The 27,435-nt window shown below is 43.0% G+C and overlaps 4 protein-coding genes across 4 annotated transcripts; 2 read left to right on the top strand and 2 right to left on the bottom strand.

Annotated features, from left to right (window-relative positions):
* Positions 1–470: 470 nt before the first annotated feature.
* Positions 471–7,144, bottom strand: polm (polymerase (DNA directed), mu). The gene is made up of 12 exons (XM_041959963.1): positions 5,879–7,144; positions 5,549–5,753; positions 5,003–5,174; positions 4,493–4,591; positions 4,227–4,397; positions 4,060–4,131; positions 2,975–3,095; positions 2,771–2,903; positions 2,581–2,683; positions 2,113–2,481; positions 1,953–2,036; positions 471–1,865 (listed from the first exon to the last, which is right to left on the bottom strand). Exons 1-12 carry the CDS (start codon positions 5,889–5,891, stop codon positions 1,779–1,781), a joined length of 1,629 nt encoding a protein of 542 aa, XP_041815897.1. The 5' UTR covers positions 5,892–7,144; the 3' UTR covers positions 471–1,778.
* A 756-nt stretch (positions 7,145–7,900) lies between these two features.
* Positions 7,901–16,869, top strand: gnsb (glucosamine (N-acetyl)-6-sulfatase (Sanfilippo disease IIID), b). Its single transcript, XM_041959922.1, has 13 exons — positions 7,901–8,240; positions 9,096–9,155; positions 9,377–9,580; positions 9,930–9,995; positions 10,081–10,179; positions 11,082–11,249; positions 11,337–11,419; positions 11,968–12,086; positions 12,198–12,301; positions 12,454–12,555; positions 12,638–12,748; positions 14,299–14,409; positions 14,503–16,869. The coding sequence occupies exons 1-13, from the start codon at positions 8,049–8,051 to the stop codon at positions 14,650–14,652; spliced, it is 1,569 nt and encodes a 522-aa protein (XP_041815856.1). The 5' UTR covers positions 7,901–8,048; the 3' UTR covers positions 14,653–16,869.
* Positions 16,870–17,089: 220 nt separating this feature from the next.
* On the bottom strand, positions 17,090–20,169 carry mrps24 (mitochondrial ribosomal protein S24). Its single transcript, XM_041959923.1, has 4 exons — positions 20,035–20,169; positions 19,106–19,183; positions 18,658–18,769; positions 17,090–18,299 (listed from the first exon to the last, which is right to left on the bottom strand). Exons 1-4 carry the CDS (start codon positions 20,074–20,076, stop codon positions 18,016–18,018), a joined length of 516 nt encoding a protein of 171 aa, XP_041815857.1. The 5' UTR covers positions 20,077–20,169; the 3' UTR covers positions 17,090–18,015.
* A 397-nt stretch (positions 20,170–20,566) lies between these two features.
* On the top strand, positions 20,567–25,914 carry nudcd3 (NudC domain containing 3). The gene is made up of 6 exons (XM_041960298.1): positions 20,567–20,909; positions 21,380–21,681; positions 22,442–22,574; positions 22,679–22,822; positions 22,902–23,090; positions 24,849–25,914. The coding sequence occupies exons 1-6, from the start codon at positions 20,712–20,714 to the stop codon at positions 24,957–24,959; spliced, it is 1,077 nt and encodes a 358-aa protein (XP_041816232.1). The 5' UTR covers positions 20,567–20,711; the 3' UTR covers positions 24,960–25,914.
* Positions 25,915–27,435: the final 1,521 nt, after the last annotated feature.

A 27,435-nucleotide genomic window follows, 5' to 3' on the forward strand; every position in this document is an offset into this window, starting at 1 on the left:
GATAGAGAGGGATGCTATAAATTAAGGGGTGAGTTAAATCTAAAGATTCTTAGAGCGCGCACTACATTGAAAAGTTTTTGTGTTACGATCTGTGGAGTCAAATTATGGAACAAATTGTGTGTAGAGATAAAACAAATATCTAACATAATTCAGTTTAAAAAAAGGTGTAAGGAATTGATTCTCACGAGATATAGTCATGACTAATAGGTATTTGGGTGTGTTTTTGTGAAAGCTATTTATCGTAATTGCTGAATATACGGATCACGTACAAGTTGAAGATGAATCATAATGTTTCAGTCATGAGTTTTTGTTGTTTGTTGTTTTGTTTTTTTTCTCGATAAAACTGTAATAGTACTTTAGGGGTAGGGTTTAATAAGTTTACACTTCTTCCTACTCCCTTTCGCTCATGTAATCTGAGATCAGCATGCACTGAAGAAGGTGATTATTTTTTTGTTTAATTAATTAATTAATTAATTATTTTTTTTCTCTTTTTTTTCTTTTCTTCTTTATTCACTTTTGTCTGTTTGCTCTGTCTTTCTTTGTTTTTTTACATGTTCGAAATAAAGGAATCAATCAATCAATCAATCAATATAGACAGGTTGCAGCACTTCTTATGTCAGTTTTGAATCTCTACCTGAGGGAACCTACACTCAGTTGCCAGTTTATCAGGTACACCTGGCTGAAACTAATTCAAGTCGGCCCTGGAAAAAATCCTTTATGAAGGTTTTGTTTTTATTGAAGATGTTGTTGATTTCAGATGAATGAACATTTCAAAGTTTAGAATCAGAACCACAAACAGGTTTTACTGCCAAATGAATTCTCACATGCAGTGATTGTGGTTTAGTGTTTTGGTGCGTCACAGTTAAAAAATACAAAGCAAGAGAAAAAAAATGCTCATAAATACAAATTTACAGTTTAAAATATGGAACATATATGTCGATTGTGCAGTGAAAAGAGCTGCAGCTGCAACAGAGGGTGCAAAATATTGACTTATTGACTAAAGTGAAGGTTTATGGTGCTGTTGAGCTGAACTAAATTATAGTTCAGTTCAATATAGTACAGTTCAATCAACGACTCTGAAACAGCTTCAACTGAACATTATAACCTTCATGATGGAGGATTTATTGCAGGACTCTTCTATTAAACTGCTCCAGCTCTGGCAACACAGCACTGGGTCACTCAGCACAAAAAGTTTAAATTTCGTCCAATGAAAACTTCATCCGGTGTGTCGCTCGAGCAGTCGAGCACAAATCTACGGAAGCCCTGAAGGGTGGGTAAGAAATTTTGTTTTTTTCACGAATCAATAATTTTTTCATCTTTGAAATTAACTGAACAGAAAGAAAGAACATTTTTTTTTGTCCGGGTCAATTTTCGAAGTGTTTTTGGTTGTAATACTCATTCCTGCCACCAGAGGCTGGGGTGCACCACAGACAGAAACACAGAGAGACAAAGCACACACAGAGGGGGTCATAGAGGATGAATCGTTCAAACGCAGGACTTTCACAGAGGAGACCGGGTCCCGTGTGAAACTAAATGTCAAAGCTGATTATTTTCATTATTTTTGCTATTTTTACTTTGATTTTGATCTTTAAATTTAGATTTAGGCACCAAAACTACTTGGTTAGTTTCAGGAAAAGATCCTGGTTTGGGTTAAAATCGACCCTTTAGCAACATGAGAAAGACTTTCTGCCAGAAAGTCCTGAAGGCAAACTCCTGCCACATGTGGCTCAACTCAGCCTCTGGTGGCCGTAACGAGTATTACAACTCAGCAGGTGTGGTCAGGCGTTTCTCTCTGATGGAGGAATGTACTCCAGTCCGAGATGGGCAAATATCTCCTCCTCTGACGTGGCTCTCAGATACCTTTTCTGTAAGAATCAAGAAAAATGACATCCTGCTAACTAAGATGACGTACAAAACACCTCACAGGTGTGTGTGTGTGTGTGTGTGTGTACCTGTTTGTTGTCGTACAGAGCGTGGCTGCTCAGGGACATGGTCTTCTCGTGGGCCGCCCAGCGTCGCAGCTCCCTCTCAAATAGCTGTGGAGAACACGGAGTCAGCGTGAGTTTTATTCACTGAGGAACACCCTGGTCTACGTCATGTCTGAAAGCTCACCTTGGATCCTGTCCAGCCCAGCAGAGCGAAAGCAAACTGGCTGATCGGAGAGACCACCAGGTCCACCCTCACGGCCCTCCACGGTTTGCGTCCTGCAGGTTTTGTCTGATCCACCTCCAGCCCACCTTCATGTGTGCCTCTTTCGCCTCGGAGGATCTGAACACGTGGATCTGGATCAGGTGCTCTGACGCTCTCCGTGCAGTCTTCTGTTAGTGTCTCTGGCTGTTTCCTCCCTCCTTTCTCCTCTTTGGTCAGTTTAAAGATGGACAAACACCTCTCGAAGCGGTCCATGTTGGAGGAGGGCCGAGCTGGACCGTCTTTAGCCTCCAGGTAAGAGTTTCTTGTGGTTTTCTGGTACAACAGGAAACCCTGCAGGGACAGAAAACTGCTATTATAACTTCTGTGCAGTGAGAAAGTGGCTAATATGAATCGAGATGATCATATCGAGACACCTTTAGGGGAGTTTACCTGTGATTCCAACCAGGAAACCACTTTAGGCATCAGCCCCACCTCTCTGCCCTCCTCTGGGTGTGTTATCAGGAAGTCCACATCGTGGCCTGTCAGCTTCCCCCTGCAGAGACAGTCAGCTATGACGTTGACTTCATTCATCCTGGACGGGTCACGTGAGTGTCAGAATACTCAAAGTTTGCTCTTTTACCTCCTGAATCCTCCAATCAGAGTCACGCGTGCGCCCGGTAACACGGACCCGACGGCTTCCTCTACTATCTGACCGATGGCGTTCGCCTCTGCCTTCATGACCGGCTGGCCGAGGTCGTCGTAGTGCTCGAGGCCTGAAAGGCGAGAAGGTGTTTGTTCAGGGGGGGGTCGAGACGAAAGGCAGCACGGACGCAGAGACGCTCACCTGCTCGCTGTGTTCGATTGAGTGTTTGTCCCGAATCCTGCAGCTGCTGGAGGTTGCGGATCCCGGCTTTGATCCATCGATCTGCTGTTTTCGCCCCGACTCCAAAAATACCCGTTAAGACCTGAAACGCACGTGTAGGTAAAAACGCTGATCGTAACGACTTCACCTCAGTGAGTTCACCTTCACTTTAACGGTTTGATTAAACTATCACACTGACAGGATGATAAATTCTTGTTATTGTGAACAAACCCCATTAAAAGAATGATCTGATATATATCAGGATAAATATTAATGCTTCAGCTGCTCACTGTAGTCGTAATCAGACGAACAGGAGGAAATAGTGTGCTTTTGGGACTATTTTCAGCAGCGGATTAATTCACATTTGGTGCTGTAGTGAGTGTTTGTGGCAGCAGGATGGTGTGTGTGTGTGTGTGTGAGTCAGAATAAACTACAGTGTGTGTGTTCATGGTGATGTGTTTTTAATGGAGCTCTTAGAGGAAGAAGATGTGATACAGTCACAGAACTTGTTGGTACATTCAGTGTTCAGTTTGAGTCTTTTCATGGGTTTGTTGACAGTACATAAATATAAACAGACTGATGCAGGACCACCGCCACTAGGTGGTGCTAAAGAGAAAGCAGATGCACAAACTGATCTGTTTAAACACAGTGACTCCTGTAACAACAACGTTGACTTAAATTATTGTGTCATTTTTAAACTATCCTGTATTTACCTTTAAGCTAAGTTTGCTGCTGTTACTGAAGATGAAAAACATCCTACATGGTGCCGTGAGTGGCCGCCTTGAGAACAAAAAAATGAAGCTACAGAACATCTGCTCATGAACAGCTGTGAGTCATTCAGAAGAATTTTTTTTCCTTCTGGCTTAAGTTTAGTTTTAAGCTTTGAGGAGGTTACAGGAGGAGAACTTCACAAGAAAGTCACAAAAAATGAATATGATCTCGTGTGAGAGCATTTTTTTCTTGTTCCTCTTATCATCTGGTGACCCGTCACATCCTCGGGGGGGGGGTCAGACACCACAGTGAAGATCAGAAAACACTCAAGTTCATGTGCAAAACAGACGACAGACCTTCAGAGCTTTGTAGCGCTCAGATTGCTTCATAGATTCAACTTCACTTGATGCTCCATTCGCCAAAATATCCTACAAAAACAAACAAATTATCAGGTGGTCTTTGAGTGGGACAATCAGCCAGAAGAAGCTCAGAAAGAGAGAAAAAACAGACATTTTGCACTGACTTTGATGACTCTGAGCGAATGTTCTCCGAGGCAGGGCAGCCCTCTGAGCTGCGTCATGTCCGTCACCGCTTCGGGGAGAGCCTTCAGCACGGCGGCGGCCCGTCGAAACGCAACGCCTCGTCCGTCCTCCTCGCTGAGCTCAGCGTTTTCAGCCAGGAGCGACAGAGCATCCTGAAACAGAAACCACGCACAGCTTCAGACCACCTCCGTGTTTTTGAGCTGCTGTCAGTGCTGAAGGTGGGGCGTGTGTTTGCTGGAGGACACACAGTGAGGACGGTGTTGCGGTCGACCAGGGTGGTTCGTCTCTGGCAGGCGTAGCTGGGAGCGGAGAACGCCGCGACCTCTGCTTCATCAGTCCGCTGCTCCTGAAAGACACAGAGACACCAACCGAAAGCTCAGGACTGCGTCCATCACACTGCAAAAAGAAGATGAAATTAAACACTTTCACTCTCACCTGTGATATACTAGCTGAAGCATTGAGTATAATTCTGAATGAAGGAGAATCTTCGTCGTATTCTTTTTGATGATTTGTGGGATTTTTGTAAATAACAGGTGTTTCTATTATTTTGTCCACCCCATTTATGTCAGTGGGGGTAGACTAAACAACAGAAACACCTCTCTGTGTGATGCATTAATAAAAAACATTATGACCTCCATGCAGGGAGGATTTATCGTGTTACACTGATCAGCTCTTCACGGTTAATCTTTAACACTTTGCTGTCAGAGGAGTGAGTCTCCTGATTGTGTGTCTGTGGGTGAACACAGGTAAAACGTACCTGGAGTTTATGTCTGTCCAGGATTTCAACAGGACATCCTGCGCGCATGCTCTCTGTGTACCAGCTGATGTCCAGCAGGTGAACAGGTGTTTGGCCTCCGACCTGTGAGTCCAGCCACGTCCTGACCTCGTCACCACAGTTATTCTCAGAGATGACGTGCGAGACACTCCGACTGTGAAAAGACGACGATCAACACGTCTGCTCAAACAATTAGTCAGTTAATCATTTAGTCAATTAATTGGTTCAACAGGAAATTCATCGCCAACAATCTCGATGATGGATTGGTTACACCCTTCCTGTCCAGTGAAAACAAACACATTTTATAAACTCTTTACATGTTTTATGTGCTACAACCTCATGTTGTAAATTAACTAAAGCTGCAGGAAAAGAAAAGACTAAAGTACTTCATATTTGTACATAAATACAGTACTTGAGTACATGAGGATATATTAATTCCACTAACCTGCTGGTTTTCATGTTTGCATGTATTTTTTTAAAAGTTATTTATCTGTAATAAACAATTTGATGTGTTAACGTTCATCTTGCCTGAACTTCTCCTCCACTTGAAATCCTTTGCTTTGACCGAGCCGGGAGAGAAAAGCTCTTCGACTGGCTCCCATTTTCCTCTCCAGCAGGAACAAAACGACCTGTGGGAACTTGTTTGGTACTTCAGGTCCACTGCAGTCAGTCCCAGTGTTCCCAATATGAGAGGAGACGAGCTTTCTTCTCTTTAATGGCACCATGTTTGACTCTGTGGTTCAGGAAGGCGTTAAAGCATCTGATAACACACCGGTACTGAAGCCTACAAACATATAAGATAAATAAAACAACATATTTTAGTTGTTTTTGGCTAATTTTGACATTAGGTCTACTCACTCTTGTCATACATCCACCACTTCTTTGCTGCTAGCTTACTTTTATAAAGCTATTTATCGTAAAACTGTAATTACTATTCATTAAAATACTACGACGCAGGCATGTCGGGGTGTCTAACGTCACGGAATCCACTTTCTGAAGCAGTTTAGTGGGAAAGAAAACCACATCGAGCAGCAGAAATTCAGATCAACCGGATGCAGCTGTGTTGGTACACCGGCTGCGCGTCACCAAAATAGTTCCGACTGGAAACAGGCATGCTTCCTGGTATGGAAATCCACTACTGCCGCTGCAAAAAAGAAAAGAGAAAAGTAATCTGTGATATAAACAGAATAAACAGATATACTCATGATCACTAAATAGTAAAAATACTAATAATTCTGAGATAATCAGCATCAGCTCATGAGGTCGTTTGCAAACACTCAGACATTTTTTGTCAATTATGTTTCTGTGCTCAAGAGAATAAATACACTAGTGTTAACTAAAGGTTCATGTACATTGTTTGTTTATTCATTTATTTATTTATGTTTTTTAAAAAAGTTGGGAACCACTGGCTCAGTTTTTAACAATGCATTGTAATTATGTATCATGTGTTTTTAGTGTAAAAATCTGTGAAGTAACTACAGCTGTCAGATAAATGCAGTGAAGTTAAAAGTAAAATATTTCTCTGTATAAAGTGTGAAGTGGAAGTATAAAGTAAAGTACAAGTACCTAAAAATTGTACTGAAGCACGGAAACTGAGTAAATGTTTTTCCTCCCTGAATGTGGCCGAACTCATTCCTCACAACAGAGATGATAACAATGATAAACTGTCTGCAGTCACCAAAGGTAACCTCCACCCTCTCTGAAGCACAGACTACTATCAGCCAGCAGAGCACCGTCAGCTGTTGTTCAAGTGAGTTTTATTCTCCATCTTTTCTTACATTACGTTGTTGACACCGTTTAAACCAACAAAACTCCTTTCTTTATCTACTCAAGGCCAAAAAAATCCCATAGATATCAAGTACATCAACCTGAATTACAGCAACATGTTAATAAGACGACATAATGTACATTAAATCAGATTTCTTATTAGATTGCACAGAAAAAGAAATGTCATCTTATTTTTCCATTTTGGCTTATGTCATATACAAGCACTCTGCCAAATCTGTGTCATTATGTATAATGAATTATGTACTGAAACATAGAGAATATAACAACATGAAACACTGAAATAAACTGATCGACAGTAACTCTGAGGCTGTTTAAGGGGAAATTTAAGGGAAATGACTGTGAAATATTCGTGTTGAACCGGTTTCAGATCCTCCTTCTGTTTACATTTTGGTTTCATTTTTCCTGAAAAGGAAACTAAACCCGTTCTTTAAACCTATTAGGGCCACATGGATCAACCTGATGGGTTCTGTGCATATTTACTGTATGTTTGAGGTCATTAGAAACAGTGTCTCCAGTCTCTAACTGCAAGATCGATCTATAACTGTAAAATCTGCAACTCTAAACAAATCCAGGTCACAAGGGAACTAAACATAACGAACATGTTTCTGTAAAAAACAAGTCTGAATACTGATCATATGGTATTGTATCAATTTCTAATTATATTGACATCAGCCTAAAATATCCTTAAATAATACGACTTGATTAAGACGTTAAATCAGCAAAATGAGTAAAATGATTTCTGTTTGGAAATAAAGGTCTCTTTTGAGCATAAAACAAAATTAAAATGTGATTTTAGTCTTAAAATAAAGTAAAACAAAGTAATTGCTTTCTATATTGGATTAACTATAATATAATATAATATGATATAATACAATATAATATACTATAATATAATATACTATAATAGAATAGAATAGAATAGAATAGAATAGAATAGAATGTGATGTAGTATAGCATAACGTATGGATAATGACTTGGTACGGATCAGGGATCAACAGGTTGTGTGAAGTCCATGCTGAACAGCGTGTTCTCGGCCTTCACTCCTCCCCCCTCTGTGTGATCATATGACTCCGGCTCTTCTCTCCACTTCCTCAAACTGAAGCTCACTGTGTCCGTCCAGCCTGCACGCGCTCAGTCAAACGGCTCATCCTACCTGAGACCAGGACGCCAAACTTCAGCTGCACGGAGTGTGTGTGTGTGTGTGTGCGCGTGGCAGCGGGCCCGGTGCTCTGGAGGACTCATGGCAGTTGTGAGGAGCGGATCAGGAGCGACCAGAGCCCGGCAGAGAGGACACCCGGCAGCAGCCCTCGCTCTGCTCACGCTGCTGTCGGCGCTGCTCACCTGCTGCGTCAGGTGTGCGGAACCGAGCGCCAAACCCAGCAACATCATCCTGATCGTCGCCGACGATCAGGATGTTGAGCTGGGGGGGATGGTGAGTCGACCCTCAGAATTATCACCTGTACTGATCTTACAGGGAAGTTAAGTTTCTAACGCTCCGTTCAGGCTCCTGCCTTCGAGTAGGAATCTGCAGCGTTGTCAGGTACCTGAACTTCAGTTTATAATGACTTCACCACACTTTATGGTGTTTTATCACCTCATTATCTAAATTATATCCATCCAGAAGCTTGAAGCTGACCCGTGCAGGTGTACTGCTCTGTCATGTTGTCAGCGTGCTGCAGCTGTGAACAAAAGAAGCTTTTTCGACATTAATCGACTTCACTGATGGACAGAAGACAGTTTGAAAGTTTTGTCACACCTATTGATCCACATGAACACGAGAGACAGAGCGGCTGAAAGCAGTGCAAAGGAAACAGCATCGAGAAAAAGTCTATGAGCGGATTTTCGAGAAATTTCATATCTCATTATGTCATATCTCAACACAATGGCGTATCTCAATCTGTGTGCCAGACGTGGAAACGCGGGAAGATGTTTGATTGATATGAGTGAAACCGAACAGCTGAATAAATCTCATGATGCCTGAAAGATGTGGAACATCTTAAGACCTGAGTCTGAGTCCTGAGAGCTGTGTGGTCCCAGCTGCAGTCAACGGTTGCCATGGTAACCACTGACTCCAAGCTGACAGCTCTTTCATTGAGGTCAGTCAATCAATCGACCAATGGCTTCAGATCCAGAACAAACAAGAGTAAAAGTCAAAGTCAGGAACGAAAGCGGGACCTTTGCACAGGAACAGTTAATTAAACAAGTCGTAAAGATAACGAGTTCATAATGTCTCTATTAGTGCTCAGAAACCCTCACATGTCTGTCTGTCCCTGTCTCTGCCCTGCAGACCCCAATGAAGAAAACTAAAGCTCTGATTGGAGATGCAGGAGCAACGTTTGTGAACGCTGTGAGTATGTTTACTGTGCGCAGTACATAAAGTACTGCGTTCGTGAGTCCTCTTCCATCGCTGCACTCCCCAACGATCACACAATGTTTGAAGATGTTGAAACTCAGTTGCACATCCTCCTCTCCTCACTGTCACGCATCTTATTCATCATCCTTTTCCTCCTTCTCTTCCTCTATTCTCTTCCTCCTCCGCCACTGCTCTCGCTTCCTTCCCCCATCAAGTTCACGGTGACGCCGCTGTGCTGCCCCAGCAGGAGCAGCATCCTGACGGGGCGGTACCCCCACAACCACGAGGTGAGGAACAACTCCCTGTCTGGGAACTGCTCCAGCGCTCTGTGGCAGACAGGCCCCGAGTCGGAGGCCTTCCCCGTCTTCCTCAGCAAGCAGAAGTACCAGACGTTCTTCGCCGGGAAGTATCTCAACCAGGTGGGAACGCAGTCACGCTTCATGAGCAAGTTCACACTTTCATCAGCTTGCAGCACCTCCTGTGCAGACTGGGAGACATTTCCTGCAACAGCAAGAAAGATTAGAAATAAAACCACCTCGACCAGCTGAGGATGGGGGTGTCGCAGCCGCTTCAGCCCTGTGGCTTCCTGTAACGTGGGACAGTTTGAGTGATTTCATCAACAGCTTCAGTGCTTTTTATCACTAAATAGCAAATGTTAGCATGCTGGTTGATGATGGTAGTATGGTAAACATATGTTAGCATGCTCTTTTTAGCATTTAGCTTGCTTTAGCTCTGTCAGCTCTTATGTAATTGGGTTTTTTTTAACAGTATGGGAAGAAAGACGGAGGAGACGTTGGTCATGTTCCACCTGGCTGGAACCAGTGGCATGCACTGGTGAGTCACACAAGCACACACACACACACACACACACACACGCGCGCGCGCGCGCGCGGTCACAGCCTGTGCTGTATGCTTACAGGTGGGGAACTCGCAGTACTACAACTACACACTGTCAGTCAACGGCAAGGAAGAAAAGCATGGAGACCTTTATGAGGAGGATTACCTCACAGACCTCATCGTAAGTCGTCATCGTGCAGTGACTCCTGCCTGCACCGAGCCTGTGATCAGCTGTCTGTCATGCACTGAGCACATTTATGTGAGGATTTATGGGACCAGATCCGACTGTTCCCCTTCAGATTGCCTGAATCAGCTGCCGTCGTAGAAATGTGAAATGTGTGATACGACTTCTTTGTCAGCAGTGTGAGATTAATCATCAACTAGATGGCACGAAAAGAGTATTTCCACTCTGAGTGAAGACGTTTGCTGTCTTTGTGTGTTTAAATGTGTGAACTCGTCTGTTTCGTGGCTTCATGCTGCTGCTGCACGTCATCCTCATCAGGTGACAGATGAGTCTGTCTGCTTTAAATATGGTTTACGAGGGCTGAACCCTCTCTGTCAGCTGCACTGCTGGCTGCTGATGAGTTGCAGTAATACTTTTATCAGCATCAGGGACTGTAAGGAAACAGTTCTTTAAGGGTTAGGGTGTGGTGCTTTTAGGTAAATGCTGACATGCTAAATTCTGATGAGCACAGGTGTAACTTTTACTGAGTCCATCATCATGTGCAGTGTCGGACAAATTAAAGCTTTGGGTCTGTGGGCTGAATCAGGCGCTGTACATGTTTCTGCAACTACTGATTTCACACAGCGCGAGACTGTGAGCGTTAGTCACATCTAACAACATGCATTCAGTAGCCTGTGACCAGTTGTTAGTACGTATCGTGGTGTGATAATGACTCACAGGTGCAGCAAATGCTCAAACCTCCTGTTCCTGCAGCTCCCTTTCTTTACTTCCTCCCACCGTCATCCACATGCTGTTTATTTCCTGGTGTCTGATCCTGGTTCCTCCGAGTTTCCGTCTGTGTTTTGAATCGGATGTGGAGTTTGTGGTGTATTCAGTCTTATTTGATTTCCTCCACCCAGACGAACCGGTCCCTTTCCTTCCTGGAGAACAGGATCCCTCAGCAACCATTCTTCCTCATGCTGTCTCCTCCAGCTCCTCACTCCCCCTGGACGGCAGCACCGCAGTACCAGAAGGAGTTTGGCGATGTTAAGGCTCCTCGAGACGGCAGCTTTGACAAACCCGGGAAGGTTTGAGTTCACGTCAATCATTGCTACATCTGATATCTGTTCTTTTACGAGTGTTTTCCACTGAATCTGTTTGCTTGCGTGTGTCAGGACAAACACTGGCTGCTGCGTCAACCCGTCAACCCCATGTCCAGCAGCTCGCTCGCCTTCCTGGACAACGCATACAGGAAACGGTACGAACTTTTCATAATGGCAGGAACAAAGTATAGAGGAGCATAGCATAGCAAGTAGCTCAAAGTTGTACTGAAAGTAATTGAGTAAATGCACTGAAAGACTTTCCAGCGCTGCTGTTTTGTGTTTGCACTGATCACGTTCAGATCGCAGTGATCAGAAGCTGCTTTGTCACAACTGAAACCGCCAGGAAACACGGCAGCTTGATTAACAAGAGTTTACAGGTTTTACACCTTCTCACAGGACACAAACCGGCAAAGCAACTGAAACGTTTCCCGCTGACGCCTTTCACCTGTCTGTCTGTCATGTGACCCTCACCTCACACCTGTCCCCCAGGAGCCTCACGTTCAGAGCAAAATAATTAAATTCAACATTTAAAATGTAAAAATCGATACGATATCAAACAATGAAGTGAGTGAAAAATGTAAAAAATACACAATTTACATTTGTGATATACTCTGTGTGCATTTTTATATACCGGTACTTAAAAATACCAAACCAAACAAAAAAACACCTGTTAAAGAAAGTTGATGCCTGATGTGTCCTGCAGGTGGCAGACTCTGCTCTCTGTGGACGACATGGTGGAGCTGCTGGTCAAGAAGCTCGACAGCATAAAGGAACTGGACAACACCTACATCTTCTACACCTCGGACAACGGCTACCACACAGGTCTGAACCGGCTCCAGGCAAAGTCCGTCCTCTGGTCCTCACACGAGGTCACGCGGTGTACTTCCTGTCTGTGAGCCGCCTTAAAGTAATCCGCCGCCTTCGCTGTTCCAGGTCAGTTCTCCCTGCCCATCGACAAGAGGCAGCTGTACGAATTTGACATCAGGATCCCGCTCATGGTCCGCGGTCCTGGCATCAAACCCAACCAGACGCTGCAGGTCACAAGCAGTCCTCCAGTGACACACACACACACACACACGTACAGACGCACACACACACACACACACACAGATGCATTGCTGAAAACTGGCTGTGATCCTCGGTCTCCGTTTGTTTTTCATTCTGCCTTCATGTTTCACGACCCCTTCAGGCTCCTGTGCTGAACATCGACCTGGCTCCCACCTTCCTGGACATATCTGGCGTCAACCTGTCGACTGTGAATGTGGACGGACAGTCTTTCCTCTCTCAGATGGTCAGATGTTTCTTTAAACGGACCTCAGTGTTTTGCTGAAGGTTACTTCTTCTGAACTAACTTTAAATTCTCGGACTTTCAGGCGCCATCGCTGCGTAATGGCACCGCGCGCCCCTTTTTCCTGGTTGAATACACCGGAGAGGGACTTCCAACTACGGACCCTGCTTGTCCCAAACTGGGCCCTGGACTGTCTGTGAGTAACTGCCACAAGAAAAGAGCAATAAAATAAAAAGTGCCAGTAATATTATTAAAAAACTAAACAGCAGCAGCTCTTAGTAGCAGCACTGAGCAGCAGCAGTGGAAGAAGCGTTCAGATTTTTTACTAAAGTTAAAGTCGAAACGTAATAACCATCATTTATGCATCTATGATCAAAAAGTGCTGATGTTGCAGTGAAACGTTCCTGTCAGTGTTTTTCTATTATACAGTGGATATAAAAGTCTGCACACTCCTGTTCAAAGGCCAGGTTTTTGTGATGTAAAAAAAATGACACCAAGATAAATAATTTCACAACCTTTTCCACCTTTAATGTGACCTATAACCTGTACAACGCAACTGAAAAACAAAATGAAACCTTTAAAGGGGAAAAGTTAAAAATTAAAATAGCCTGGTTGCATAAATACACACAGCAGCACCTTTGGCTTTTATTACAGCGCTGAGTCTTTTTGGGTAGGAGCCCACTCTTCTTTGCAAAACCGCTTCAAATCTGGCAGATTGCGAGGGCATCTCCGGTGCACAGCCCCCTTCAGATCCCCCCACAGACGTCGGGGTCGGATTCAGGTCTGGACTCTGGCTGGGCCATTCCAAAACCTTAATCTTATTCTGGTGAAGCCATTCTTTTGTTGATTTGGACGTGTGCTTTGGGTCATTGTCGTTGCATCTTGAGCAAGGCACTTAACCCCCCTATATGCTCCCCGGGCGCAGCAGCCCACTGCTCCTGTGTGTTTCACTGCATGTTGCATGTGTGTGTTTCAATCAGTGATGGGTTAAATCACAGAGAGTAATTTCCCAGTTTGGGATCAAAAAGGGGTGTGTAGACTTTTTATATCCACTGTATCTGATGCTTGTGGATTAATATTCCTGCTGCATTAATGCTGCATTTTACTGCTGTAGATGTTTCAGCTTGAGCTCATTTGAACTACTTTATATACTGTTGGCTGGTTTCATCTACAGCGATGCATCATATTCTATTCTGAGAACCACATATATCAGAAAAACAGCCTGTTTTTTAGCTTTGTGACGATGCATTTTCCAGCTGATCCAAGAGGCTTTTTAAACAGTTTATTTAGCTGAAGAAGGAGGAGAATGTTCTTCAGTTTATCACAAACATTCAACATCAACACATCCGGAGATACAAGCTTTTCACTGGACAGGAAGGAATCTGAAGATCTGAACTAGTACCTGAAGCTGTCAGACAAATGTAGTCGAGTAAAAAGTGCAATACTTACCACTGAGATGCAGCAGAGCAGAAGTATATAGTTGCATGAAATGGAAATACTGAAGTACAAGTACCTTGAATTTGTACTCAAGTACAGTACTCGAGTAAAAGTACATTCCACCACTGATGTTTTCAAACCAGCTGATGTTACAGATCGGGCTTGCAAAATGTTTTATGATGAAGGAAACACTTTCCTCAGTCTTGTATGTATTTCACACCTGCAGAGTACAAACAAAATGGCAACCAGCTCGTTAAGTTACAATGACAACAATTTTTCGTTGCATCACTAACTCGACACTTCTTTTAGCAATGTTTCCCAGACTGCGTGTGCGAAGACGCCTACAACAACACCTACGCCTGTGTCCGGACCCTCGACAGCGAGAACAACCTTCAGTACTGCGAGTTCGCGGACAGCGAGGTGCAGCATGGCCGCGTTTGACACATCGGTGACACACGTACGAGTGTGGAAGCAGGTGTGAAGCTCAGCGTCTGTTCTTCTTTGTGTCCCCAGTCGTTCGTGGAAGTGTATAACCTGAAGCTGGACCCCCACCAGCTGGAGAACATCATCAAGAAGGTGGATCCACTGGTGCTGCAGGCGATGAACCAGCGGCTCATAAAGCTCCAGTCCTGTGAGGGCAACAGCTGCCGCGACATCAAGTAAAGGAGCAGAAAAGCTGCCAAAACCCGCCTACTTCCTGTTCACAGCGGCGGGTGGGGTTGGTTAGAGCAACATTTACCACAAGTATGATAGATTAAGAGGCCTATTTCATAACGATGTTTCCTACTGTGAAATTCTTGACGCGTCTCAGAAGGAAAAGCACAGGTGGAAATGGTAATATGAACGCTGCCTGCGTTCAGTTTCAGGGTCCTGGTTTTGTGCTCGCTGGCGTGGTTTACTGGGACGCCTGAACAGAACGGAGCCATTGTTAAAGGAAAAGTTAAACACTTCTTTGCTTTCCTGCTGAGAGTTGGGCGAGACGCCATTCTTACATCTGTTTGTTTAACACGTAGCTCAAGCCAGGAGCTAGTTATCTTAAATTGGCGTGAAAAATGTTTCTGTCGTGCTTAATTCTGCTGCTAATAACACGACAGATTCCCCTATAAAGACTTATTTAAGTTTCAATTTAATAGTTTGGTGAATGCAATTATTTGCTTTCTTGCCAATTATTCATTTTCAGATTGATACGACTCTCACGTCTGTAATGCTAAATATGAAGCTACAGCCAGGAGGCAGTAAACGTGAAATAGCAGAAAGACTGTTTCTTACCCTGTAAAATGCGATTATTTGCTCTCTTACTGAGGATTAGACAAACAGAAGGAAACCTCTCTCACGGTTATATGCTAAAGATGTAGCTGGAGCTAGCAGCCAGTTAGCTTAGCTTGGCATACAGATAGAAACAGGGAAAAACAGCTAGCCTAGCTCTGCCTCATGGTACAATCCACCTTGTAGCACCCTGAAAATTCACTAATTAACATGTTTTATCTTGTTTGTATAATTAGTACAAAAACTAAAATGTCAAACTTTTCCTTTAATGTTTTTACTGACACTTGTGCTTCTCCTTCTCTGACAAGTCAAAATGTCTGCTGTGAAAAAAAAATTTCTGAGCTGTGCTCGTATATCTCATACTTTTATGAATACATTTTCTTTTAGGATAAATTTGCCTTGTTCATGTTGTGCAGATTGGACTTATTCTACCAGTCTGTTATTTGTTTCTGCTTATTAATGCACTAAAAACTTAGTTTGTCCTTTTCAGTGTTCAGGGTTTAAACTGGCATCTGAACCTTTTCACAGAAACATAAATGTTTCCAGCATTTGTCAGATGTGGAGATCGAAAATTTAGTTTTTAAATACGGCCAAAGGTTTGCTGGTGCACTGTAGCTCTCATTAATACAATTATCTCTAAAGGAATCGTTCCACATTTGTGGAAAAAGACGTCTTTGAGAGTTAGATAATAGGATTGATACCACTCTTATGTTTGTCTGTTTTGTATAAAGCTGTCACCAGCAGCCTGTTAGCTTAGCTTATTTTAGCTTAGCACAGGAAAATGGAAAAAGGCAACAAAGTCCACCTACCAGCTCCTCTCAGGCTCACTAGTCAACCTGCTCTAACTTGTTTAATTCATACAAAAACTGAAGTGTAAAGTCGATAATGCATCATGTTACGGAGGCTCACAGTAAATGAGGAACTGTTTCTTGGTGGGACACAGAGACTCGCTCGAGTCTCTGTGTCTCTGTCTTGTTTGGCAGGAAATAATCCAGCACAAAGCCACAATTTGTCATTTTGACATCAGCTTTTGTACGAATTAAACAAGATGTTAAGAGTAAATGAGCTTTAGAGGTGCTGCAAGGCAGATTTTGCTGCGTGTGAACAGAGCCAGGCTAGCTATTTACCTGTTTTCAGTGTTTATGCTAAGCTAAGCTAATCGGCTGCTGGCTCTATCTACATAAGAGTAGCATCAGTCTTCTCATCCCACTCTGAGCAAGATTTCCCAGAACGTCAAACTATTTCTTGAACATATGTAGAGAAACTTTTTCAGCTTTTATCTCTGCAGCACGTCTCATGAAAAGAGTTCAGACAAAGAGTCTGAGTGGATTTAAACATGTGACGCCTTTTTAAAAATTTAATCCTGATGTTTCTTTAATACAATATTTTGCATTGACTATTAATGATAATATGTGTAAAGAGCCTTTTTAAAGTGGAAGATGAAAACGTGCTGTGATAATTCGTCAAAGGGAAATTTCACATGGTGACATGTAGAATGAACGCGTTAATCCTGGACGCCGTGGATTTGCACTGATGAGCCTCATGTGCCTTTTTTAAATGTGAATATATTTGCACTGTGATGAAACCGATAAATAATAAACCAAAATAAGCATTTGAAAGCACTTTTCATGTGGATCTTAGAAATATCATGCCAACTGCATGAAAGGCCATTTTAAGGACCTCAGGTGATTTCATACTAATAAAATAATGAGCTTCAGTCTTTATTAGTTGGGTTTTGCTTTGTTTGATGTAACATAACAGCCTCCACACAGCAGAAGTACTTTCTCTTAGGGAGAAAACAAATGGTGTAAATGTTGCTGACTGTGATTAAGTTTATTTTTTGGAAATTGGATAAAATATTTGCCGTTTTGACCTTTTCGTGGTGAGTTGATAATAAAGAGGCAGACAGGAACCACAGGGGTGTAACGTAACAACGGTCCCTGAACCAGGCATGTTACAATGATTTGTGCTTGATCACTCAGTTACTGGGGTGCTTCTATTAGTCTTAACTGCTGTGCAGTGCACATTTGTTGAGTAAAGTACTCTGCAGACACTCAAGTCTGGAAAACTGTTCTAATTATGCAATAAGCACAGGGCATGATAAATTGTGATGAGTATAACGTATTGCAGATGGAGTCATGTTCACAGGTCAGCGGTAAAAAGGACATCAGAGAGGAATGTTGTAGAAAACTCACATTGATTTTTTTTACAAAGGAAAAAACTGGACTTGCTTGAGGTTCTAGAGGACGTTTCAATCCTTAAATCTTCTTTATTATACAGACTTTCTGATACAAAGTCTGATTTAAGTGGTAATGGTATGAAACAACCCCGTTTTTTTTTTGTTTTGTTTAATAACTACACAAACCTTAACTTTTCCCCTGACTGACAAACTACAATGATAAAAGAATTGTCACATGTTGAAATGTAAGTAATGGAGCTGGTTGAAACACAGTGAACTGTGGTGCATACATAACATACAGTACGTTAAACCATGTGTTTGCTGTATTTGTTTAACAATTTAAGGTATAATGTTTCAATTGCAATGCTTTATTTCCTAGAATTCTGAGAGTTCGTGCACAAAGACCGAAAACCTTTGAAAACTGATAATGTCCATTTAGGGGGAACTGAAATAGGAAGATGACATCACCGCGAGCAGGAATGGAGACAGGAACAAATTCGACATCTTATACAAGAGCAAAGTCCCACTGGTGGTATACAGTCTCTAGCAGAAACACGTAGCATTAACACTACACAGTTCCATCAGAGGTACTTGTACACAGCTTTATCCTTCACCGTCTGAACCTCTAACTTCACGGGGCATTTGTAGAGATGCGACAGCAGTGACTCTGTATAACCGATTAAGAAGTAAAACTTGTGTGGTTGTAATCTCTGTAACATTAAAGCGCAAACTACGAGCAGGTTGCCGCGCCGTTTGATCACGAGCTCATTGACCAGGCAGCCGTGGAAGGTCCCGAACATGAAACGCCTTATGAACACGTCCTCTACGGTACGTTCAGCCGCGCCCCCTTCTCCTTTGAGGTTACCTGAAACAGGAAGGAGAGCTGTCCTGAGACACACAGGTGCATTGTACAGCCCCAAATGCAGACAGACTCATCAAGGGTGAAAAGTCATTTACTAAATTTACGGCTTAATTCTGGATCAAAATCTTAGTTTTAAGAAAAATGTTAAAAAATTGTAAAACCTCTGTGATTTCAACCTGGATAATTCTGCATGCTATGATTCTTTCCCTACAGCCCTGCTGTGTTCCACATTGGGATCAGGCTGGAGAAACACTCTTTAAACCACTAAAATCTTTGTAAACCATAACAGTCTGGATAAAAGAAGCAAAGGAGGAGTATTCAAGGTGTTAAGTCGCTCTTCAAAGAGCTTGGTCACACTCACTGGTATGCTGTGACAACCACCCTTTGCGGTGGCCAATGTAATGAGGTGGATGTGCCTCCTCATAAGACAAAGGTTTGTCTCCTTTGCCCACTCGGACACGAGCTGCTCGATTCTGGAAAACAAAAGAGACGGAAAGACTGAGAACCAAATGTCAGTAAAAAGGTGTGTTTAGAAGGTGTGGTAAAGCAGACTGTGGGGTTTGTCCTCACATCTCTTTCACACTGAAGATGCAGATGGGGAAGATGGGATCTCTTAATGGTCAATATGAACAGGAAGAATAATTACAGCTTCCAGAACATTTTCCAATGTTCATACTGATGTGTGTTTTAAGACACATTTGAAATAATACGAACCTTTCCTTTGATACAGGGGTCTTAAGAGGGTCGAGACACATGTGAGAATAACTAACAGTGATGAACTATGATGATGTCGGGAGCACAGTGTTTACCTTGCAGCACACTGCAGTGACATGGAGGCTTCTGCTTCCAGAGGAGCTGCATAATGAGCCGGACCTGGCTAAGGCACGCTGGAGAGAAATCAGAGGAAACGGTATGAGAAGAAAACCATCAGATTACCACAAGTATTGCTGAGAACAGAAGGCTCTGATTGGCTCAAATATGGGTCAGTAAGAGTTGAGCTTGTGAAATCATGTTCAGGAATAATTTCTAATCTTGTGGTTGTAAACAAAAACTTACAGCTGGATTAGTGTCATGTAATGTTCAGAGTCAGACTGAACAACTATGGTGCTCTGGGAAGAAATGAGCTGTAGATCCAAATTAAGCCCCTAATATCGTGATTATAAACTACTTTGTGGTAGTTTGATCAAGCACGCATTCATGTAGTAAAACGCACCATGTGAGAACATGCAAAACAACAACAAAGCCCTTAAAACTATATTTTATCGGACTCTACCAGAAGGTATTGCAGTTTTAACAAGCGTATTTTCTACTTTTTACATTTCCACACAGTGAATCTGTAGCCTTCGGGCCCCATGATAGTCTAACGTTATTATAGCTTTAGTTATACCAGTGTAAGTGTATTTTAACACACCACATGTTGTCGTTAGTGCGATTTTATTGTATTACACAGCGTCCAAAATAACAAGCTAACTGCTAAGCAAACTGAATATATGTGGCACAGAAATACGGATCTGCTAGACGGTGTTAAAAAAAGATACCGTCTAACAGAGGTATCAAACGTTTTAAGGTAGCGTTAAGATACAGACATGACACTGAAGCTAGCTTTTAGCTACTGGTAGGCTTCAAAAGAAACATGATCTCAGAGTGTATAGCTGAATTAACCAGAGCATACTAATATGTTTAATGTCAGCATGAGTTCACAGACATGTATTCAACTTTTAAATATTGTTTTTCTTACCAGTAGCCCCACACTCCCTGCGCTGCTCAAGGACGCCGCCATGTTTTTGCGTATTAAAATGTTGGGGCCGGACAAGAGCTCGAGACAAGCTAAAAGAGGTTACACAATTTTGTCTAATGTGATATTTTTTTTCTTTCACTGACGTTATAGTTCTAACCTGTAATTAAACCTGTGACATTGTAATGATTATTACTAGTGTCAAAATGGCAAAACTGCAATTTCTCAGAGAAACTGTCGGCATACTGGAACTGTTTATTCGACTTTCAGGCATCTGTTTTCGCCGGACGAGTGTTGACCTGTACCAACCGGATAAAGAAGAAGTTAATAGTGTAGAGACAGCCTAACTCTCAGTACATTAATTATAATAATTTATAGCGCTGTTAAAATATACAAAATACAATACTGTACATTTATGTTTATAATTTTTGTTCAAATTATTACCAATTGAGCCAAACTTTACGTATGTATTGAGATAGTGCCCTTATTTTGAAAAGATAGAACCGGAAGTATTATTGTTACTCTCTGAAGAGGAGCACAGACGTTGAGAAACGTTACCCAGCAAGTCGCACTTATCCCTAAACTTGTATTTATCGACCGAATCGGTTTATTTAGCTTCGTAAATTGGGTGCAGGGATACTTTAAAGGCTAGTGAACAAGGAGAAACGTTGAAAGCCGCGATGGCGTCGCCGGTGGAGATGACAGAGATGTACGACAACGCTCTGCTGGGCATTCTGCAGCACGTTGGAAACATTCAGGACTTTCTGCAGGTCTATTTCGGGTTTTTGTACCGCAAGACGGACTTTTATCGCCTGCTGTCAAGTCCCAACGACAAGATGGGCTTCCCTCCCGGTGTGGCGGAGAAGATGGTGTTTAAGGTGAAGCTTGTCTACATGTTAGGTGTTTTCAGTGTCATATCAACATGGTAAAGAGCGACTTCTTCCAGTTAAGTTCCAGTCTGAACACCTGTATTCATATTAATTGCCACTAAACAGTGAATACTTAGTGAGGTTACAGTTTATTGGCTTCTTGCTACGTGTTCTCTCTCATCTCCTCTGACGGGATTCTGTAGCTAGGGGTTGGAGGGATGGAAGAGTGTTTCTGATGAGTTGCCTCCGCCATTTACTTCAATAATGGTCAGCTAAATAACAGAAACAGCAGTTATTATAACAGCACCATGAACTACATCCTCCACAAAGATCAGACCGCTGAACCAACACCTCTATAAAACAGGTCCGACAGAAACTGAACACTATAATCCTCATAAAGCACCACAAAAACTGATTTGTCTTCCTGTTTCTTCATCACTGAAGTCTTGATCTGTGAGCGTCTTTTATTCCCTCCTCAGACATTTAAGCTGTTTGAGAAGATGGCAGATCACGACAGAGAGAGGCAGCTGAGCGAGCTGCAAAAGCGAGAGGAGGGTCAGTGTGTTCCTCCGGCCGTTCAGGAGCTGGAGATCTCCGCCGAGCCTCCGGAGGGGACAGAGGAGCGTGGCGCGGAGGAGGCGCATACGGACAGATCCCCGGTGGATGCAGGGACCGTTTCAGCCGAGGCGAACGTCAGCCCGCAGGCCGACAGCAGCAGCGGTCCGGGCCCGTCACCTCAGGGCGAGCCGGCGGCTGCAGCCAGCGCGAGCTCAGCGGACGAGTGAGTGACCTCCGGTGTTATTCAAATCAAATCAGTTAACCTGTAATTTTTCACCTGTAAGCTCCAGACAGGTGAGCGCAGAGATGAGACGTGGTATAAAAACAGCACTAACAGTATCAGGGAATCCAGTGTTTGTGCGTTTGGCTCACTTTCTGTCTGTCTGACGGATGCTAACATTTATACTGGAATCAAAATACACAAATCTACAACTTAACATATTCACATATGGGATTTCACCAAATCACTTGAAATTTATGAGCGTAAAAAAAATGAGATGGCAGCTACTTAGATCTGCTAAGCTAGCTAGCCTTATGCTAAGCTAGCTACCTTTAGCAGGAGTTGAGCTATTTTTTCTTCGCCACCATGACTTGATTAATGCTTTATGTGAAACTTATCATTAAATAATTAATCAATATTGATGTTGTTTACTTACAGATAACAGCTAAATCGATAAATCAAGAACTAAATGTAGCTTTAGATTTAGCTAATGCTCGCTACAGTCAGCTAGCGTTCACTTGTATTAGCCCTTTTCCCGTAACTGAGTGCAACTACACAGCTGCAGTACAGATGCTGCGTTTTGGTTTTTATTTTTTATAGTAAAACAGATACTAAATCAGATTCGAATAATCTTCTGCACTCATCAGTTGGAGCAGTGTTCGCCGTTTGTAGGGCAGAATTAAGAATGTGTAATACATTAGTGAGGCTGTGGAGCACAAAACATTAGCTGTATCGTATCATTTGTGTGCATGTTGTGTTTCAGGGGTCAGGATAAATATCAGTCGGACCCTGACAGCTACAACGGGGCGGTGAGAGAGAACTACAGCTGGTCTCAGGACTACACTGATGTGGAGGTCCGTGTGTTTGTGCCAAAGACCGTCGTTAAAGGCCGACAGGTGAGCGCATTCCCTTCCACCACCCGACATATGGGAAAATAACGGTTCCATTCCAGTGATGAAGCTGTGTCTCACTCTTGTTGTGTCCCGCTGGCTGTCCTCAGGTCAGCGTCAGCCTGCAGACCAGCAGCATGAAGCTGTCTGTGAGGGAGGGAGCCGAGGAGATAACACTGATGGAGGGAGAGTTCACTCACAAGATCAACACTGAGAACTCTCTGTGGAGTCTGGAGCCCGGGAACTGTGTGGTCGTGAGTACACACGATGCGTCTTTATGATTAGCATTTAAACGAACGGCCTTTGGTGTAACCGGCTGTGTTTGACTTCCAGCTGTCCCTCAGTAAGACCTCATTGGTCTGGTGGAGCGCGGTGCTGAAAGGAGAGCAGGAGATAGACATCAACCAAATCAACCGCGAGCGCACCATGGCGACGGTTGATGAGGAGGAGCACGCCGTCCTGGACAGGCTCACCTTCGACTACCATCAGAAGCTGCAGGGGAAACCACAGAGTCATGAAATGGTGAGAACTCAAACATCTTCCCGCGTGGAACGCGTAACGTGCAGTGTGTTTACATGCACGCAAGTCAGCAGGTTAGCCAGAGAGACCACGAGCCCTGCGTCGACCTGGTTACTGTAAATCCACGTATTCATGAGCAGGTCACTGATCAGATTTATCTTCTGACATTAATCTAAAAGCGTGGCTCACTCAGTTCTCTCACAGTGCAAAGACGCATTGTTCTAGGAATCATTCATGCAGCCGCTCAGCTGGTACTTCTGCTCTCTTTTGATAAGATGGTGCATACTTGTAAAAAGCTGATTAGAGGCCTGATTACACATACACACATGGCCGAAGTTTCTTCAGCACAGATCTGTCAGGGGAATTCAACTTTCTCTAATCCTCCACCACCGCTAAGGCAAACCAGGTTTCTGTTTCTGCAGCATTTAAGAAATGAGCTCACCAGAGGAAGCTGCCTGTAACCTCATGACTGAAAACAGACGTCACATACAGCTTCACATACAGCAAACATTACAGCACTTTTACAGGTGGAGCCGAGATGCTTGTGTGATATTTGTCACCTGGTGTAAGAGAGGAAGCGCCGCCACTGCTGGGGAGCAGCAGTGAGCTGAAAGTAATGATCTAATGAAGGAAGAGGAGTGTTCTTGGTTCTCGCACAGGCTGCAAAGGTGGTGGACACCGAGTCCAACCTGATACACTTAATGGTTAATTAAATATGTTTCTGGTGTGTCGAAATAGCAGGCGTGGCTTTCAAAATTAAACTTATTGTTTCCAAGCTATTTAAGATAAATCCTTTATTGAGCTGCTGCATCAGGCTGCCACCAGAGCGGCGCCGTCTTGGTTTCTGAGCTTACAGAGTTTTATTGACATGATATAAATGAGAGTTTCACTGGAGAACTTGACCTGCTGGAGAGACTGGAACAACACTCATGTGGTGGAAGCGACAGTCTGCACCGGCTAAAAATAAGAAGCTGCTTCCTGAATGTGTCGCACTGTGATCTTTGCTAACAAGAGATGACAGATAACAGATTCATTACCGAATCTCTGCGTTTTCCAGCCCGGGTGTCAGAATTCAATTACCGCTGAGACCAAATCATTTCACACCGATCACATTCACAGTGTCTGATTTTCACACTCGTTTGTAGGAAATCGCTCACAGCTCAGCAGCAACGCACAGCAGGCTGAGGTGGACAAAACACACAGTTCAGGACCAGATCTGAGATATTTCAGCTGATATGATTCGTTAAAATGCTCAGTTTCATCGCAACTATTTTAATAATGTCTGACACGAACATGGAATGAGGACACATTTGATTTGCTTCCTGGTTTCATTCAAGCTTTATATTCATTCACTCATCATGGCAGCTGTGTGAGTTCTGGTCTGGTTAGTTCTGTCAGGGTTTTATAACCAGTTTTTCCAGCTCTGTGAGGGGAAGAAATATTTTGTGCAGACTGATCTGATGTGAGAAGAATCTGCTCAACAGCGTAAAATCAGCTCGTTCACTCGGTTTGGTAGTTTATTGAACAGGATTTATTTCATTTATGCATAAGAGATGATAATTAAGAGATTAAAGAAACGAGGTGCATGGCTTAAAGAGACTGTAGAGAGTTTGTAATTATGAGATGTTAGAAGTAGAAGTACAGCCTCAATCAGTCTCAGGTTGTCTTTATTTGCTCTGGTGGGTCAGTTACAGCAGCTCAATTCACCCCTAGGTGGCACTGTGGACCTTGTGAGCATATATAACATATTTTTCTCCACAGAAGGTGCATGAGATGCTGAAGAAGGGCTGGGACGCCGAGGGGTCACCGTTCAAAGGGCAGCAGTTCGACCCCACCATGTTCGACATCCCACCCAGCGCGGTGCAGTTCTGAGGCGCCGCCAGAGCTCAGCCAGGCATGAACTGGAAACCAGTTTGTTTCCAGGAACGGTTGCAGTGAAGTCAACATTTACCTGCCGGTCTGTTGTGTTGGAAGTCTGTCGTTTTGCTTGGTCGGTGGGAAGAGAAACCAGACTGTGACGAGGACGTGTCATCATGTCAGACATTTATTTGATGTTTGGCAGAAAGAAATCTGATAAATGTGTTGTTAACTCTTTATTTGATAACTCAAACTGTATGTTTGTCTGCCCCTGCGGAGTGATGCTGTTATTATTCTGCATTTTTAATCTCACACCGATTCTCCAAACAATCACGTTTCCATCCAGATCTGAACAGAATTTCTAGAAGATCTGCAAAAGAAAATGCAGATTAACGTGTTTCCATCCACTGCTGCGATACCAACATCAGTTGGTTCATCGACAGAAACAGCTGGAGCGTGAACAAACCTCGAAGCTTTGTCTGGTTCATGCTCTCATTCAAGTCAGTGGCGCCATCTTTGAGTCCAGTATTCAGTTTTTATATCACATCCGTGTCTCAACTGTGGAAAACAAAGTAGAACCAGCGATGGAAGTGAGACATTTCTGTTTCTGTCCAGTTTTTAAAGTTTCACTTTCTGTATGAAGTGAAAACGCTTGTAAAAACCGGTGGATGGAAGCACTTCCTGTCAGGCCGAACCGCTCACTTTCAAGCTGAAGACAAATCTTCTTCACTCGAGCCGTTTGCTCGTTAGCACGTCAGACTTCATCGGAGGCCGTGAACCTTTGCTCTGCTCTCTTATTTATTTGTCGTCTGTCTACAGTGAAAACAGCAGATGGACAATAATCCAACGTGGAAACGGAGCTTCTGAGCAGTGTCGCTTGATGTCAGGATCTGCTGCTGTTAAACTGGTTTCAGCTGCCTCAAAACCAAAAAACACAACTGTTAAATAAAAGATTTGTTAAATATCTAAATGTTTGTGTTCATTCTTGACCTCGGAAGCAAGCGTTTGACACTAAAGTCCAACTTACTGACTCTTAAATGCATCTCAGCCTTCATCAGCATGTAGAGTTTGCTCGGTAGTGATCAGGTGACCTCAGTATATTTAAATATCATGATGAAAACTGTGAGATGCGACTGAAAACCCATCAGTAAGTGGATTGTGAGTTAATGATTTTATTAATAAAACAATTAAAGATTATGAACTCTAACAGTTTTCAGATTTTCTGCCCATTTTGAATAACTGCCCTCATCTTCTGCTTCTCTTTCTGATCGCTCACCTCATCAATGGATGATTGATTTTCCTGGAAAACTGAGAACAGCAGGAAACGTCTCCTCCTTCAAGTAAAAACATTTTGTGCTGTTTGGACTCCAGCTGTCGTCTTCTGCATCCATTTGGTTAAAGTGGTGTGGAGCTTTAATACCTTCTGTTCCACAGTCATTAAATTCATCGATGCAGTCGTCCATCTTTCCACTCGTCATATGGAAAGAATGAGTTGATAATGTACCGATGAGAGGAAGATGGAAAGATGGAAAGACGAAGTGGAGGAAGAGTCTGACACTTACTGCGAGGCTTCTCCTCAGCTGGAGGTGAGGGGTGACATTTGAAAATGCCCGGTGCTGAATGTTAGATAACAGAAACAGCAGTAGAAGTATTCAGGTGCTTTACTGAAGTAAAAGTACTAATATCCCATTGTGAAAATACCACACTACAAGTAAAAGTCCTGCATTCAAAACCTTACTGAAGTGTTAAAGTACTTCAAGTAAAAGTACTGCTGTAGCAGTAAAATGTATCTGATGTTTGTGGATTAATATTCCTGCTGCATTAATGCTGCATTTTACTGCTGTAGATGTTTCAGGTTGAGCTCATTTGAACTACTTTATATACTGTTGGCTGGTTTAATCTACAGCGATGCATCATATTCTATAAGATCTTCATATGTTTGTCCTGTGAGAACCTCGTATCTCCGAAAAACAGCCTGTTTTCAGCTTTGTGACGATGCATTTTCAGCTGATCCAAGAGGATTTTTGAACAGTTTATTTAGCTGAAGGAGGAGGAGAATCAACATATCGTTGACTGCCTGTTTTAAAGATAGATAGATAGATAGATAGATAGATAGATAGATAGCTTTGTTCTCTCTCCTGCTGTTGTAACAGACATGTCTGAACTAACTGAGGACACTTGACTCGTCCAAGCCATGAATCCACAAACAAACCTGCTGGTCATGGCAGTTTCATTAAAATACAAATTTTACTGGGACTTCAATTTAAAGGAATACTTTGACATCTTGGAAAATACACCTTTTTGCTTTCTTGCTGAGACCAACCCTGAATGACTTTTGTTCCATCCTCCAGGTGGCGGTAAACTTCACCAGGATCATTTCAGAATGGAGCGTTTTGCCTGACTTTGTCAACTTGTACAGATTTTGCTGATTTTGTCCTGTTCCCTTGATATTTGTGCTTCAACCATGGGTACGTAGGCTTTGTAGTTTATT

This window comes from Chelmon rostratus, chromosome 19, assembly GCF_017976325.1.
Source record: "Chelmon rostratus isolate fCheRos1 chromosome 19, fCheRos1.pri, whole genome shotgun sequence".
Taxonomy (NCBI): Eukaryota; Metazoa; Chordata; class Actinopteri; order Chaetodontiformes; family Chaetodontidae; genus Chelmon; species Chelmon rostratus.

Bases quoted from the DNA above. Each gene is read 5' to 3' on its own strand.
- mrps24 (XM_041959923.1), bottom strand. From the start codon at position 20,076: ATGGCGGCGTCCTTGAGCAGCGCAGGGAGTGTGGGGCTACTG. The intron at 19,184-20,034 runs GTAAGAAAAACA...ATTTCTCTCCAG, and splicing joins CAGGGAGTGTGGGGCTACTG to CGTGCCTTAGCCAGGTCCGG. The intron at 18,770-19,105 runs GTAAACACTGTG...TTTGTTTTCCAG, and splicing joins TCACTGCAGTGTGCTGCAAG to AATCGAGCAGCTCGTGTCCG.
- gnsb (XM_041959922.1), top strand. From the start codon at position 8,049: ATGGCAGTTGTGAGGAGCGGATCAGGAGCGACCAGAGCCCGGCAGAGA. The intron at 12,556-12,637 runs GTCAGATGTTTC...TCGGACTTTCAG, and splicing joins AGTCTTTCCTCTCTCAGATG to GCGCCATCGCTGCGTAATGG. The intron at 14,410-14,502 runs GTGCAGCATGGC...TTGTGTCCCCAG, and splicing joins GCGAGTTCGCGGACAGCGAG to TCGTTCGTGGAAGTGTATAA.
- polm (XM_041959963.1), bottom strand. The intron at 4,132-4,226 runs GTCAGTGCAAAA...TTGTTTTTGTAG, and splicing joins ATTCGCTCAGAGTCATCAAA to GATATTTTGGCGAATGGAGC. The intron at 2,482-2,580 runs GTAAACTCCCCT...CTGTCCCTGCAG, and splicing joins TTTCCTGGTTGGAATCACAG to GGTTTCCTGTTGTACCAGAA.
- nudcd3 (XM_041960298.1), top strand. From the start codon at position 20,712: ATGGCGTCGCCGGTGGAGATGACAGAGATGTACGACAACGCTCTGCTG. The intron at 22,575-22,678 runs GTGAGCGCATTC...GGCTGTCCTCAG, and splicing joins CCGTCGTTAAAGGCCGACAG to GTCAGCGTCAGCCTGCAGAC. The intron at 23,091-24,848 runs GTGAGAACTCAA...TTTTCTCCACAG, and splicing joins AACCACAGAGTCATGAAATG to AAGGTGCATGAGATGCTGAA.